General features: G+C 43.2%; 1 protein-coding gene across 8 annotated transcripts in view; it reads left to right on the top strand.

Moving 5' to 3' along the window:
- The first annotated feature begins 1,200 nt into the window (after nucleotides 1–1,200).
- The window catches only part of ARID4B (AT-rich interaction domain 4B), a 1,373,103-nt gene continuing 1,357,964 nt past the window's right edge, over nucleotides 1,201–16,339 (top strand). For 7 of the 8 annotated variants that reach the window (XM_073627572.1, XM_073627571.1, XM_073627570.1 and 4 more), the window contains exon 1: nucleotides 1,201–1,585. In XM_073627572.1, the coding sequence (XP_073483673.1) occupies nucleotides 1,559–1,585 (27 nt within the window). In that variant the 5' untranslated portion in view covers nucleotides 1,201–1,558. The remainder of the gene's footprint in view (nucleotides 1,586–16,339) is intronic. The other variant, XM_073627565.1, reaches the window with a different exon arrangement.

The raw sequence follows: 16,339 nt of genomic DNA, 5'->3' as shown, positions 1-16,339 counted from the left end.
TATTGAAGCGTCATGCCAATGCAATCCCGTGATTGCAGGCAAAATGCTTCATTTGCTGTTTTTTTTGTTGCCCTGTGGCGCTGTGCAGTGCGCTTCTAGATGCTGAATGGGCCATTCTCCTTCATGTCTTTATTTCTGGGCGGTGCTGTCACCGGGCGGCGTGTCACTTCCTGTTTCGGCTGGTGTGAATGGAGAAGCAAGGTAAGTTAATGTGTTACTAACAGCCTTTAGTCAAATCAAGGTCCCAGAGTGTGGAGGAAGAGTGGAAAGGCACAGAATCCAAGTTGCATGAGGTCCAGTGTGACGTTTCCACAGTCAGTAATGATTTGGGGAGCCATGTCATCTGCTGGTGTTGGTCCACTGTGTTTTATCAAGTCCAAAGTCAGTGCAGCCCTATACCAGGAAGGAAATTCTAGAGCACTTCACTTCAAAGCCAAACCTGGGCTTCCATAACATTTCAGCAGTGCCACAGACTGATCACCTCCATGCCACGCTGCATTGATGCAGTAATTCATGCAAAAGGAGTTGCAACCAAGTATTGAGAGCATACTATACTGTACATAGACATACTTTTAAGTAAGCCAAGCTTTCTGTATCAAAAATCCTTTTTTAAATTGGTTTTATGTAATATTCTAATTTTCTAAGATACCATATTTTGGGTTTTCACTAGCCGTAAGCCATAATCAAAATGTAAAAGAAAGAAATGCTTGAAATATATCACTCTGTGTGTAATGAATCTATATAAAATATATGAGTTTTACATATTGAATTGAATTGCTGAAATAAATTAACTTTTTGGCAATATTCTACGTTTATGAGATGCACCTGTATGTTAAACATTTTCCAATGCAAATATTTCAGCAGTAGCATGTCCCACGTGACATCTAGAAAGTTTTCCGGAAAATAATGAATACATCTGGACCGTATGGAAGTAGCGTATCAAACTATGACTCATCTAAAGCACCAATTCTTCCCCAAGCATTTCATGTCCGTGAGGCATGTAAAGAGAAAAAAATAAAGCAGCGTTTGTCTATGTCTGGAACTTGTAGTTTACCGAGCGGCAGTAGAGCAGAGACTCAGTTACTCTGTGGCCATTACGAACTACATTTCCCGTCAAATCCGTGGAACACAGGCAACCCACTGATAATTGGCCAAAAAGAAGGGGGCGCTAGTTCCTAACCAATGAGAAGACTGGGAGGTGGGCCCTAAGGCTGACAGTTACAGCACACAGTGGGTGGTACTAAGCGGTAGTGGATGACGGTATCCCTCGGTGTGTGGAAGGAGAATAGGATTTAGGCTCCGGGAAGACGTGAAGGTGCATAGCCGCCGTCTGTCTGTAGACTTTGCTAAGCTTGCGTTCCAGGCCGGACTAGTAGAGAAAAACGAGTGGAAGGCTTCTGGTGAAAGCAGGTGGAGGACTTGTTTAGAGCTATGGAACTGGCAGCATCCCTGACAGAGGTCGCCGGAGTTTAATCCTGTGAGATGTAATGGTCACCGGCGCTCCTCTGTGCGCGGACAGCGTTACGGTCCCCGAAGACATAGGAGACGGCGGCCGCAAATGTCCTGGCTCCGCACAACGACACATGTAAGTGCCCGTGTGAGTATTCTCTCAGCTGTGTGTGCGCCCAGTGCTATAGTACCGTTACGCGGGAGTCCCGACTGCAGCGGCAGCTTCCCATTGTTTTGCTGGGCTGCCCTGTTTTGTTTAGAGCTCGCAGTACAGGTGAAATCTGTTTGCTCCTTTTATTTCCTCAGCTGCCCTGAAGTGACTCCACAGCCTCCTCATTTGTTTTCATTTCTCTCCCTCCGAGGCCTGCAGCCCCTTCTGTCAGCGGCTAACACCCGCCCTGTATGGCTCGGTGGACAAGGCGAATCTGTCGCTGCAAGCGGCGCCTATTCAAATGGCACAAGACTGCTGCTGTTCGGATGCGCTGACAAATCTCTGAGCTTGATGGCCATTGTTTGAAAGCCGATCGTTTTGAGTTTATGATCAGAAACGTTTTAAATCTGAAAGCGACCTCTGCGATACTACTAGCAGTTGATGAAGATCGTTTATGGATTGTCGCAGGCAGTCTTTGCTATATGACTTCAGTTGTGTGTGTGTGTGTGTGTGTGTGGTTGTGTTTTTATTTGGGTGTTTTTTTTTTTTTTTGGACGATCGTTTAATGGATGTAGCTAGATTTTTTTTTTTTTTTTTAAGTCTGAATGCTGAACCAGAGTATCTTCCTTACGATCGGCTTGTTTTCAGCTAGGTGCATTCACATTTGTTTGTAATTGTCGTCTAGGCTTTAAAAGGCTGTCCATTACTCCATTTAGTTCTGGATGAGACAGATTGCAGTAGATAAATAGTGTACCCAATAGGCTTGAGATAGTTGCAGCTAAGAAGGGTGGATTACATATGGTACACGAGACTGCAGCATCACAGTGTAACCAATCTAAAGAAATGCCCTGCAAACGTTCAACAAGACCAACGAGCAAAGAGGCCCAATCTGTGCATCGTGTTCCCTTTCTGCCTCAGTTTGTCTATGTGGTGCACTTTTTAGTGTGTGTGTTTTGGTGTTTTTAATTTTTTTTTTCAGCCAGTCTTCACAAAGCTTGATAGAAATGCTTGCTATATTTATGCTGCTATAGCCACCCAGTGATATATTTTGGATTAAAGATTTGAGTGTACTATTGTACATTTTTAAAGCTTATCTATGCTCATAGTATAAAATCATAAACTCTCTTCCACATTGAGTTTCAGTTAATTCAAACCTACTCCTATTAATCTGAACATTCTCAAAGTTTCGAAACTTTGCAAGGAACTTGCTTGTTTGAATTCTTTGACTTGTATTTGCTATGCCCTGTCAGCAGGCACTGCTGTGTCACAGAATTCAGAGTCTAAGGCCCGGTTCACACTGCTGCGATGCCAGACATCGCATGTGATTCGCAGCACACTGCTGTTCACGTCACATGCGATTTCAGCCATGCAAATAGTACGGCTGATATCACACCACATTGGGTACAAACACGCACAGGACAACTTCTTTTTTTTTTTTTTGTTTGGACCAGAATCGGATCGCACGGGTGTTCACACCTGTGCAATCCAATTTATGTCTTTATTGTCAGTTCGCAGTGCGATATGCAAGCAGAACTGGGGGTGTCCTTAACAATGTATTGACACTCCCCAGCAGTTTGCATATGGCAGTGTGAACTGCTGTGTGAGTCAGTGCGATGCGGGAACCCGCAGTGGATTCGCAGGGTTTATGCATCGCACCAGTGTGAACCGGGCCTAAGGCCTTACTGTTTTTCACACTTTGTTTTGAGGGGGGGTGCAGGCACACTGGGGACACTGTACGTAGGAACTGTCCTGTTCTTGTCAGTGAGTAAACAATGGCCAATGATTAGTATGGCGGGTGGGTGGGGTGGAATAGTGCACCATTGTCGGTGGCAGGAATGGTGCTCTACTTACTGTTGTTCGTGGGGGGGGGGGGGGGGCGCGCAGGCAAAATGCCCAAAGGACCACAGTTTGGAGACCACTGTTCTAAATGACATAAATACTTGAAGAAGGCTTATCAGGGGTGAAGTCAGTACAGGAATTACTACTTGCAAGGTACCAAGGGATATGCAGTCTTTAGGAATTGAACGTAGAACAGAGAAGAAGCTACAAAAGCATGCAGGAAGCTGTTGAAAGATAAGGTCTGCAGACAGGCAGAACTCATAACATGAAAGGAGGTTTTTCAAATAAGCTTGTAGTGGAGTGTCAAAAATAACTGTATTGCTATTAAAATGCTGATGTTATAAAATGTGTATGCTGTCGCCATATAATTCATTTTACTTATTACACTGTACTAGAGCTGCACGATTAAACGTTAAGATCGAGATTGCAATTCTTTCACAAAGCATTTTCCCTTTTCTATGCAGAGTTCTCTGCTCAAGCCGACAGCTGTCCAAAAAAAAAAAAACAGGCAGTCTGCCAAGTTTCACAACATTCCTCAGCCATTGAGCCAACTATAAACATTGTAATGTTTTGTTCTTTGATTCAAAGGAATGAACATCGGTCTGTAAATGAGGGAAGTTTAACCTCTTAAAGACTAAACCTTTTTCTGACACTTGGTTTCAAGTTAAAATAATTGTTTTAAATTACTTGGATATATATTATATTATATTATTACAGAGACCCTAGAGAATAAAATGGTGGTTGTTGCAATATTTTATTTTTGCACTGTATTTGCACAGCGGTCTTTCAAATGCAGTTATTTTGCCGACCAGCCGTCGTCATCAGCTCTCCTGCGCAAACCGCCGTAGATATACGTCGGTTTGTACATGGTGGATGGCAGGCAGGAGTGGGCCCCGCGCAGTCTGCTGGCGATCACTGTCTACAGAGGCAGAACGGGGAACTGCCTATGTAATCAAGTGAGTCTGCCCTCCCCATCCCTTCAGTTAGAACACACCCAGGGAACACACTTTAGAGCCCATTCACACAGGGGCAACACGACTTTCAGCACGACTTTGGGAAGCAACTTGGACACGACTTGAGTATGAATCACAGCACGACTTGGGGCAACTTACAACACAACTTGAAGTCGCCTCCAGGACAGGGAACTTTACAAGTGGCCAATCAGAGCTTATCAGCTGTGTGTGAGAAGGAGGGGGCTGGCTGTTTAGTGGAGGAAATTACTTTCTGTTTCCTTTCTGCTTCCTGTAAAGTTGCCTCAGTATGAACAGTGATCAGACTTGGAGGCAACTTCCATTGAAATCAATGGGTACAAGTTGCCTTCAAGTCGGATTGAAGTAGTACAGGAACCTTTTCTGAAGTCGGAGCGACTGCAGTAGTGTGCACTAAGACAGATCCATTCACTTACATTGATTTATTCATGTAGCGCGACTTGAGGCGACTAGGGGCGACTTGGGGCGACTTGAAGTCGGATCAAAAGTTGCCCCTGTGTGAATGGGCTCTAAACCCTTGATCGCCCCTAGTGTTAACCCCTTCCCTGCCAGTGTTATTTTTACATTGATCAGTGCATTTTTATAGCGCTGATCAATGTAATTATGTCACAGGTCCCCAAATAGTGTCATTTGGGGTCAGATTTGTCCGCCACAATGTCGCAGTCCCACTAAAAATTGCAGATTGCCGTCATTACCAGTAGAAACAAAAAAAGAAAGTCCCTAAATCTATCCGTAGTTTGTGGATGCGATAACTTTTGCACAAACCAATCAACATATGCATATTGCTTTTTAATTAAAATTTTTTTTTTTTCTCTAAAAATATGTAGATGTGTGTGTGTATATATATATATATATATATATATATATATATATATATATATATATATATATATATATATATATATATATATATATATATATATATATATATATATATATACACACATCTACATATTTTTGGAGAAAAAAAAAATATATATATCTCTAAAATTCGCCCCCTTTTTTTTTTTTTTTTTTTTTTTTTTTTTTAACAAGGACAAAAAAACTTAAATGAACAATCTTTTCATAGCTTAACATTCCATTCCTGTGTATGTACAGCACAAAATACAATAAATCAATACATTCGATTCCATTTTATACCTGATCTTTCCTATAATGATATCCAATGAAGCTAAAAAACACTAAGTAGGAGGGGGAGGAAAAGAAAACAGAACAGGAGATTAAATGGAGAAATTTTCCCCTCTAAAATCCTCCTCCCGTGCTGTTATTTTATGCCCGGTCCTGGGACAACACTATACCAAGATCTGGCCGGTATGTGGCTACTACCTTCTAGTATTTCAACTTCAACCATTATTTGTAGTTCATTTTCATTCCTCTCCTTGCTTCCCCCTCCCCCCAAAAAAACCAAAAAAAAACCAAAAAAAAGAAAACCCCAAGTTCCCATTTTCATCTCTTCCTCACCCCCCCCCCCCCCAGTTGTATCAATTTTTCTTTTTTCCTTCCTCTGAAGAAATATAACAATTCCATGGTGTCCAGATTTCCAAATATATTTCTCTTTTTTTCCTGGCTGTCCATACTAGGTCTTCCATCCTGTTCACCTCCTCCACTTTCCTAAGCCACATACAGTAGGTGGTTGTGTTTGTTTCCACCTAAGGGGTATGCATGCCTTGGCTGCATTCACTAAATGACACAGGATGGAATTCCTATATGTTTTCCTCGGGATCTCTGACAGATGCAGAAGAAATAACGCTGGGTCTTCGCGTATCTCTACTTCACTACATTTTTCAATGATCTCCCGTACTTCCTTACAGAATTTCTCAACTCTCGGGCAGGACCAAAACACATGTAACAGGGTTCCCTGTTCCCTCTGACATCTCCAGCATTCACTTGATGTGTTCGGGAAACACTTTTGAACTATTTCTGGGGTTCTATACCATTGTGAGAATTTTATAATTTGTTTCCTGTAACTTTGTACATGTCGCTGTTTTAAATATGGATTGTATCATATTTGTTTTCTGATCCTCCGAAAAGGTCCTCCCCAGATCTATTTCCCATTTTCGAAAGAAGGGCAACTGAAAGATCTCCGGTGGTTTAGACAGTAACGCATACATTTTAGACATTGCATGCGTGATTGGCTCCTTTTCCATACAACATTTATCAAATGGCGTAAAACTACGGTCCAAAAGACCTGGTAGTATCTCACTATTTAAAAAGTGTCTTAATTGCGCCGTTTCCCAGAAATCTAATTGAAAAGGGCCTTTTCTGTCCATCAATTCCTGCAGTGTTGGCCATTTACCTGATCTCATAAAGTGCGAAGCCTGATATAATCCTTGTTTAATCAGTACCTCAAAAGGTCCTTTCTGTGTACCTGGTATGAATTGCGGGTTACCTAATATAGGTACCAAAGGTGAGTTCTGTGTAGATATCCTATCCTTGGATAAGAGGTTATAACATACCTGTAGTGTAGGTCCTATTGTTGGGTGCAACTTAGTATCAGATGCAAGATTTCTATAGCACCAAGGTGCTCTATGTAATAACTCCCTACACTGTGCTTGCTCTAGACTAGGCCAGATTTTCAGATCTCCATGTTGACACCAATCCAACAGTCGGCCTAGATGTACTGCCTGATAATATTTATACATATCGGGTACCGCCAACCCCCCATATTGTGTTGGTAGTGACAATAATGTCCTCCTAATCCTTGGCTGTCTATGCGCCCAGATAAATTTTGTAAATAGTGTTTGGATATTTCTGAAGAATTTCCTCGGTATTGAAATTGGAAGTGCCTGAAGAAGGTATAAGAATTTTGGTAAGATAGTCATTTTAATTATATTACTTCTTCCGAACCAGGAATGTATTTCCTTATGCCAGCCCTCCAGTAGTCCATGTACTTCACTTAGTACTGACAAAAAATTGAGTTCATATATTTTAGTGGGATCTACTGCAATGCAGGTCCCTAAGTACTTCAGACACTGGTCCGCCCATTTAAATTTGTAATTTTAATTTTATTGACTTCATCATTTCCTTCGGGACTGCTACCATCAAAGCCTCTGACTTGGAAAGATTTATTTTAAAGTAAGATAATGTACTATAGAGCTCAATTTCCTTAAAAAGATTTGGGAGTGAAATAACAGGATTGGTCATTGAAAAAAGCATATCATCTGCATATGCTGCTACTTTATATTGAATTCCTCCTATACCTACTCCCCAGATGTCCCTATTAAGCCGGATCCTCCACAAAAAGGGTTCGAGGGTCAGCGCAAACAGTAAAGGGGACAACGGACATCCCTGTTTTGTCCCATTCATTATTGCAAAGAATGGGGAAACTACTCCGTTTACCTTCACTTGGGCTGTAGGCCCTTTATACATGCTTGCGATCCATCTGATCATTTTCCCTCCTAATTTTATATGTCGAAGGACCGCAAACATAAACCCCCACCCCACCCGGTCAAAAGCCTTCTCTGCGTCTGTTCCAAGGAACACACAGGAAGTCCCGATCGATTTGGCTATATGCATACAATTCAAGGCTTTGATGGTATTGTCTCTTGCTTCTCTTGTTGTTACAAATCCCACTTGATCCTGATGGATCAAAGAAGGGAGTTGCTGTTGTAACCTCATGGCTATGATCTTACTAAATATTTTCAAATCGGCATTCAATAAAGATATTAGCCTATAGCTTCCCCATTGTTTTGGGTCCTTACCCTCTTTTGGTATCCCTGATATCATAGCTTTCACTGTCTCTGAATAGAACGAGGCTGTATCCCCTAGTTCATTAAACATTTTAACCATTTAAGGCCCCAGTTCCGGCATAAGTGACTTATAATACTGTACCGAAAGACCATCCGGTCCTGGTGCCTTCCCGGTTTTTGCTAGCCTTATTGCAGTCTGTACTTCTTCTAATGTGATCGGCGATTCCAGCTCCTCCTGCACAATAGTTGTCAAACTCGGCATTTCACTTGATGTTAAATACTCTTCCATCTCTGCCTGGTCTGGGACCTTCAGGTTCAAAATTGTAGAGTGAGGAGTAGAAATCGCCGAACACATCTGCAATCTGGGTAACTGTACTTCCTCTCCATCCCCTTTCCTAATTGAGGGTATTAACGTTCTTGAGTGTATTTCACTCAGTGCTCTCGCCAGTTGTTTACCGCATTTATTGCCCGTAACTCGTAACTATATTTACGTCCTATCTGTAATGCCATTTTTGCTCTATACTGTAGTAAATCTGTCACTTGTCTGCTTGCATTAAATAGCTTTCGTTCTCCTTCTATGGTCTGGGCATGTTTATGTCGTGCCTCTAAATGTTGGATTTTTGATAGAAGCTTTGTTAATTTAACTTTCCTCTTTTTAAACAAAAAAACTTCGCCCCTTTTTAAACAAATGAAACCACCAAGTTCCTCATTCGCTCCCTCGTTATCTCTCGCCTTGACTATTGCAACTCCCTTCTCATTGGCCTGCCTCTCCATAGGCTATACCCTCTTCAGTTTATCATGAATGCTGCTGCCAGACTTATACACCTGACCAACCGCTCAGTGTATGCCAACCCTCTCCTTCAATCCCTACACTGGCTCCCAATCGCCCAGCGAATTAAATTCAAAATAATAACCACAACATACAAAGCCATTCACAACTCTGCCCCGAGCTACATCACCAATCTTGTCTCCAAATACCACCCAAATCGTCCTCTCCGCTCTTCTCAAGACCTCCTCCTGCTCTCAAGCTCTCTCATCTCCTCCTCCCATGCTCGTCTCCAGGATTTCTCCAGAGCCTCTCCCATCCTCTGGAACTCGCTACCTCAACCTATCCGGTTATCCCCTACTCTTGCTACCTTCAGGCGATCCCTGAAAACTCATCTCTTCAGGAAAGCCTATCGCTGCTCCAACTAATTTCCTACCACCTCCAGCAGCTCATTCCCCACAGTTACAACCTTTTCTACCACCTGCCCCACCCTATTAGATTGTAAGCTCTTCTGAGCAGGGCCCTCTTGATCCTTTTGTATTTTATTGTATTATAGCTGTATTTGTCTCTTTTATATTGTAAAGCGCTGCGTAAACTGTTGGCGCTATATAAATCCTATATAATATAATAACTTTGTGTTTAAAAAAAAAAAATTTCTTTCCACATTTTCCAAGAACTTGTAGAAAAAAATGACATGTTCAAAAGACTCATCATGCCTCACAGATTATACGTTGGGTAGGGCTGGGGAAAAAATTGAGTTGAGAGGTCAAATCGATTCAAAATGTAAGCAAATTGATCTTTATTTTTTTCACCAGGATTGGCGCTGACACCGCGCCGGTCCTGAGGAGCTGCGGACAGGAGGTTTTTTAGGTAAAACTGTGGCTTCGGGCTAGTCCGCAAGGCTGGATGCCTCGGACTAGACCGAAGCTGCGGCCTCGCCTAAAAACTCTTGCCTGCAGCTCCTCAGGACCGGCGCGGGGTCCAAAAAAAAAAACTCGATTCGAATCGTGAATGGAGTGTGTTTTTTTTTTTTTTTTTTTTTTTTTTGAGAAAATTGCCCAGCTCTAACGTTGGGGCATTTTCTTTCCAAAATGGGGTCATTTTTTGGGGCGTTTCCATTGTCCTGGTGCTCTGGGGCTTTCAAACTGCAAGAGGTAGACAAATTGTGTCATTTTATGCTACTAGAACGCCTGATGGTACTCCCTGCATGTTGGGCCTCTGTATGTGGCCACGCTGTGTAAAATTCTCACACATGTGGTATCGCCATACTCAGGAGGAGTAGTAGAATGTGCCTTGGGGTGTAATTTGTGGTATGCATATGCTATGTGTGAGAAATAATTTGCTAATATGACAATTTTGTGAAGGGGGAAAAAAAAAAAAAAAAAGAAAAAAAATCTTTATTTTTGCAAAGAAATGTGGGAAAAAATTACAACTTCAAAAAACTCGCCATGCCTCTTACTAAATACCTTTTGGAATGTCTACTTTCCAAAAAGGGGTCATTTGGGGGGTATTTGTACTGTCCTGGCTTCTTAGGGTCTCAAGAAATATGAAAGGCCGTCAGTACATCAGGTGTGATCAATTTTCAGAGATTGGCACCATAGCTTGTGAACTCAGTAACTTTCACAAAGACCAAATAATATACACCGATTTGGGTTATTTTTAGACTTAGAGCTACCCTGAGGTAGATGGAGTATGTAATATTGAAAGACAGGCCTGTGAAGGATTGGAGCAATAGGGGGCCCATAACTGGTTACATATTGGGTACACTTCCTGACCTAGGATGGGAGCCTTAAAAAAAAAAAAAAAAAAAAAAAACCCTCATTGTTGGATATTTAAAGCAATTTCTAAATGAAAGCCCCGGGAGTGCGGTCCTGGATATAGTAATAGGGTATGGCCTCACTTAAGCAATTAGAGAAATTCTGTCAGGCTGATGGGAGTAGTTGCAATGGAGGAGTAAGTCCAATGATCACTCGAGGTTTGTGTTTATTACTGTATGATCCTGGCTCCTGGCAGACAAAAAGTTAAGTGGAAACAGCTGGAAGAGGTAATCCGCAATGCCTTGCGACACACAATCCAAACTTGTATATGTGATGGACTCAAAGTTTTGGCTGCAGTTAAAACAAAAGACCAAGAGGACAGACCTCACAATAGATGCTCAATAAAGTGAAAACAACCAGGTATTCGTGAATCTGTTGTGTCCCACTTGTGAAGTGTACGAAGGAATCGGCTTAAGTGAGTTGCAAAAAAAAAAAAAGGGAGGAAAGGGCACTCAGAAGGTGCCAATCTAGTCTCACGTCTGGGAGGTAGATGAGGTCTAATTCACTATGCCATGGTCCCCAGTGAGCCGGAGATGCAGTTGGACTGTTCCCATGCTAAATCTTGCAGGGCACTGATGGCGGAGAGTTGAATGGGAGAGCGAGCCTGTGACAAAATAGCTGGTCTTGGGATATAAAAGCATTCCTGGAAGAGAGTGTAGAATCAAGCAATGGAAGGCAAAGGGTGTTGTACCAGTCGGGCAGCTCTATCAGCGAAAGATCCAGACTGTCACAAACTGTGGCCGTTCTTCTGGGACTCTGAGCCGTGCAGTGCGGCCCATCTTTGAGGCTGATAGGCTGATAGGCAGAAGGATAACTTTCATTTGTATGAAAATTCTCAGGAGCGCAGTAGATCGAGTAAAGGGCGCAAGTCCCAAGGATGCTGTAATGTGATGTTTGACAAATCTTGATAAATTTGGATGTCTGTTCCGCTGTAAGATTTGGTGTCGTGCTCTTGCCTTTCATATTATCTCTTCTTTGAGTGAATAATGACTATGATAAATTGACCAAGCAGCTTACAATGTCCCATTGGAGGGTCTGTGTCCCTGCCTCTGGGCCAGAGGACTTGATGAACTCTTTCCATCTCTATGTAAGTTTCAGGCGGATGTTCCAAGATCTCATTAAAAATGTGAATGACCGATTTTAGCGAGTTGTTCTTGCTCCACAGATTCTGGCACACACCGAGACTAAACACGTACACACAACCGGAATTTTCATCGGAAAAGCCTTAGATTGTTTTTCCGACGGAATTCTGCTCAAGCTTGTCTTGTATACACACCGTCACACTAAATTTCGACCATCAAGAACGGAACTATAAAAGGGAAGTTCAATACCAAATGTGCCGCCCTTTGGGCTCCTTCAGCTAATCTCGTGTTAGTAGAAGTTTGGTGAGAGACGATTCGCGCTTTTCACCCTCATGCTTTTCAGTGTGTGCGTGTAGTCAGCTCGTATCTGTTTCAGTGCGTTCTTGTCCGCTCGTTTCTGATTTTCAGCTCGCTCTTCACAGGCCTTTCTGTTCTTCAGTGCGTTCTGTTAGTTCGTTCTGACCAGCTGACCATTTTGAAGCCATGTTGCGGTTACGTACTCGTCGTAGAGTTCGTGCTGTGCGGGGGCTTGGTGTTGAGATTCTTGCTTTGACCCAAGCCCAGTCCATGAACAGGGCGGGGAGGAGTTCATGGATGAAGAATTGGTTACTCCAATTCTGACCAATTCTCTCATTTGCTTTTGCTGCGGGAGATCCAGGAGAATAACCCTGATGATTTCAGGAATTTTCTCCGGATGACGGACCCAGTTTTTCACTGTCTGTTGGCTTTGCTGTCCCCTTATATTACAAAGCAGGACACCTGTAGACGGCAAGCAATCACTCCCGAACAGAGGCTAGTCACCATGTTGCGGTACTTGGCGACAGGCAGAAGTCTACAGGACCTCAAGTGCTACAGGCATCTCCCCCCAGGCTCTGGGGATCATTATTCCAGAGACCTGTCCTGCAGAAGGACTATATTAGGGTAAGTTTTCTCCTTTTAACATCACATTCTATGTATTTTATGTATGCTAATGTATTTGTTTCTTTCATAATACCATGATTGTAATATGCTGTGTATGTCCCCTATGTGCCCATGCATGAACAAAGCTTTTAATGCTCCTTTTTTGGCCTACATGCATAGTTGTCTTCACTAAAACTCTCCAGCATGCTATCCTGGGCCCATACACACCTAGCCTAGTCACAGTATCTCACAAGTGAGTACCCCTTCACATTTGTGTAAATCTTTTATTATATCTTTTCATGTGACAACACTGAAGAAATTACACTTTGCTACAATTAGGGTTGTCCCGATACCGATACTAGTACTCGGTCCTAAAAAAGTGGTATCGGGACAACCCTAGCTACAATGTAAAGTAGTGGGTGTACAGCTTGTATAACAGTGTAAATTTGCTGTCTCCTCAAAATAACTCAACACACAGCCAATGTCTAAACCACTGGCTACAAAAGTGAGTACACCCCTAAGTGAAAATGTCCAAATTGGGCTCAAAGTGTCAATATTTTTGAATGGCCACCATTAGAGGTCGACTGATTATATAGGCCGATATTTGGCCATTTTTGATAAATCGGCATGGGCCGATTATTATCTAACTTAGGCTGATATTTAACACTGGCCGCCATTCCTCCTCCCCTCTCCACACACAGCGCGGCACTTGATGCTTGCCAGGGCCGCTGAGTACGTGAAACTGACAGGTAACGCAGAGGAGAGAGAGGGGATCTGTCAGAATTGAGGTTGATGTCGGGGGTGGGCGGGACCCAGCAGCTATCAAACACAGCCAATAGGATGGGATCTGGGCGGGCTGCTATGTGTATGTGGCCCCACCCCTTTTCTTAAGCAGGCCAATCATTGGCTGCTGTTTGATAGCTGCAGGGTCCCGCCCACCCCGACATTAAGCTCAATTCTGACAGCTCCTCTCTGTTAGTTTAATACACAGTTTACACTCGGCTCAGTGTGAAACCTGTCGGTGTCACCTGCCAGTGCCAACTAGTGCCACCGCTAACCAGTGTCAACTAGTGCCTGCCAGTGCCAGTGTCAAGTCAATCAGTGCCACCTGCCAGTTCCAAACCAGTGCCACCTGCCAATGCCAACTATTGCCACTGCCAATCAGTGCCACCTGCCAGTGTCATCTGTCAGTGCTACCTACCAATGAGTGCCACGTGCCAGTGCCAGTTTCATCTGTCAGTTCCAAACCAGTGCCACCAACCAGTGCCAACCAATGCCACCTGCCAAAGCCAACCAGTGCCATCTGTACTGAGGACATCAAGTGTGTGGTAGAGTGACAGGAGCAAGCAGGGAGGAGTGGGTGAGGTGTGTTTTGTTTGTTTTTTTTTTTTTTTTTTTTTTTTTTTATCGTCCTAAAATATCGGCCACAAAAATCGGCATCACACATCGGCCGCCCCAATTTCTAAATATCGGTATTGGCCAGAGAAAAACCCATATCAGTCGACCTCTAGTCACCATTATTTTTCAGCACTGCCTTAACCCACTTGGACATGGAGTTTACCAGAGCTTCACAGGTTGTCATTGGAGTCCTCTTCCACTCCTCCATGACGACATCACGGAGCTGGTGGATGTTAGAGACATTGCGCTCCTCCGCCTTCCATTTGAGGATGTCCCACAGATGCTCAATAGGGTTTAGGTCTGGAGACATGCTTGGCCAGTCCACCATCTTTACCCTCAGCTCCTTTTAGCAAGGCAGTGGTCATCTTGGAGATGTGTTTGGGGTCATTATGTTGGAGTTCTACCCTGCGGCCCAATCTCTGAAGGGAGGGGATCATGCTCTGCTTTAGTATATCACAGTACATGTTGAAATTCATGTTTCCCTCAATGAACTGTAGCTCCCCAGTGCCGGCAGCACTCATGTAGCCCCAGACCATGACACTCCCACCACTATACTTGACTGTAGGCAAGACACACTCATCTTTGTACTCCTCACCTGGTTGCCGCCAAACACACTTGACACCATCTGAATCAAATAAGTTTATCTTGGTTTCACCAGACTACAGGACATGATTCCAGTAATCCATGTCCTTAGTCTGCTTGTCTTTAGCAAACTGTTTGCGGGTTTTCTTGTGCATCATCTTTAGAAGAGGCTTCCTTCTGGGATGACAGCCATGCAGACCAATTTGATGCAGTGTGCGGCATATGGTCAGAGCATTGACAGGTTGGCCCCCCACCTCTTCAACCTCTGCAGCAATGCTGGAAGCACTCATACGTCTATTTACCAAAGACAACATCTGGATATAATGCTGAGCACATTCATTCAACTTCTTTGGTTGACCATGGCGAGTCCTGTTCTGAGTGGAACCTATCCTGTTAAACCGCTGTATGGTCTTGGCCACCATGCTGCAGCTCAGTTTCAGGGTCTTGGCAATCTTCTTATAGCCTTGGCTATCTTTATATAGATCAACAATTCTTTTTTTCAGATCCTCACAGTTCTTTGCCATGAGATGCCATGTTGAACTTCCAGTGACCAGTATGAGAAAGTGATAGCACCAAATTTAACACACCTGCTCCCCATTCACACCTGAGACCTTGTAACACTAACGAGTCCCATAACATCGGGGAGGGAAAATGGCTAATTGGGGCCCAATTTGGACATTTTCACTTAGGGGTGTACTCAATTTTGTTGCCAGTGGTTTAGACATTGAGTGTGTTGAGTTATTTTGAGGGGACAGCAAACTTGCACTATTTTTCAAACTGTACACTCACTACTTTACATTGTAGCAAAGTGTAATTTCTTCAGTTTTGTCACATAAAAAGATATAATAAAATTATTTAGAAAAATGTTTAATCACTTTTGTAAGATACTGTAACAATGTATTTTGTCAGCTCCATTGTAGTGCTTTACCCTAAAAGCAGAGTGCCAGAGGCTTTTTTTTTTTTTTTTTTTTTTTTGGGGTCCCACACTCATTTATAACCCCCCCCCCCAAAAAAAAGTTTCCAATGGGCCATCAAAGGGGTGAGGAATCTGATAAGTGGACCTTTTTATATTTTTGTCTTTAAATACTCCTTAAAATGCTACACTGATGTTGACCAAGAATGTTTGTGTCTAATCTGCTTGCAATGTTATTTGCTGGCGGAAATGCCGCCAGCAAAAGTCCGGTGAAGCATACACACGGTCGCAATTTCCGACCAAAAGCTCACATCTGAGTTTTGCTGGCGGAATTTCCAATCGTGTGTACGGAGCATAAGATTGTCATCTGCCTCGGTTGTCTAAGTCTTCAAGATGCCGTTGAAGATCTCTCAATTGCAGAGTGTGATCGGCTACTTTGGAATTATGGCGAATTGCGACCTTGTGGTGGGTATAGTAGTCTTCTCCACATCATGTAGCCTTGTTGCAGTCGCCTGTATGTTGTGGTGCAGGTCAGAAATTGCTACAGACAGTGTCTTTAATGTTTGCTACTATGGTGTGGTGGTCGCTCGGTATGAGCTGCGAGTGTGAGCTTGGGGCTGTTAAGCATGCCATGGGCTGCGGCTAGAGGCCTGAGAAGCATTTTGGGCTTTTTGCAAGACATCTGTGTTAACCTGCTGTTTGGGTCTGGAGTGTTTTTGGCCCAGCTGCATCCCAGATTCCCTGGGTGTGTGGGATCGGGAAAC

This window comes from Aquarana catesbeiana, linkage group LG04, assembly GCF_042186555.1.
Source record: "Aquarana catesbeiana isolate 2022-GZ linkage group LG04, ASM4218655v1, whole genome shotgun sequence".
Lineage (NCBI taxonomy): Eukaryota > Metazoa > Chordata > Amphibia > Anura > Ranidae > Aquarana > Aquarana catesbeiana.
Note: the sequence above shows the minus strand (reverse complement) of the source record. Positions and strands in the feature narration are given on the sequence as shown.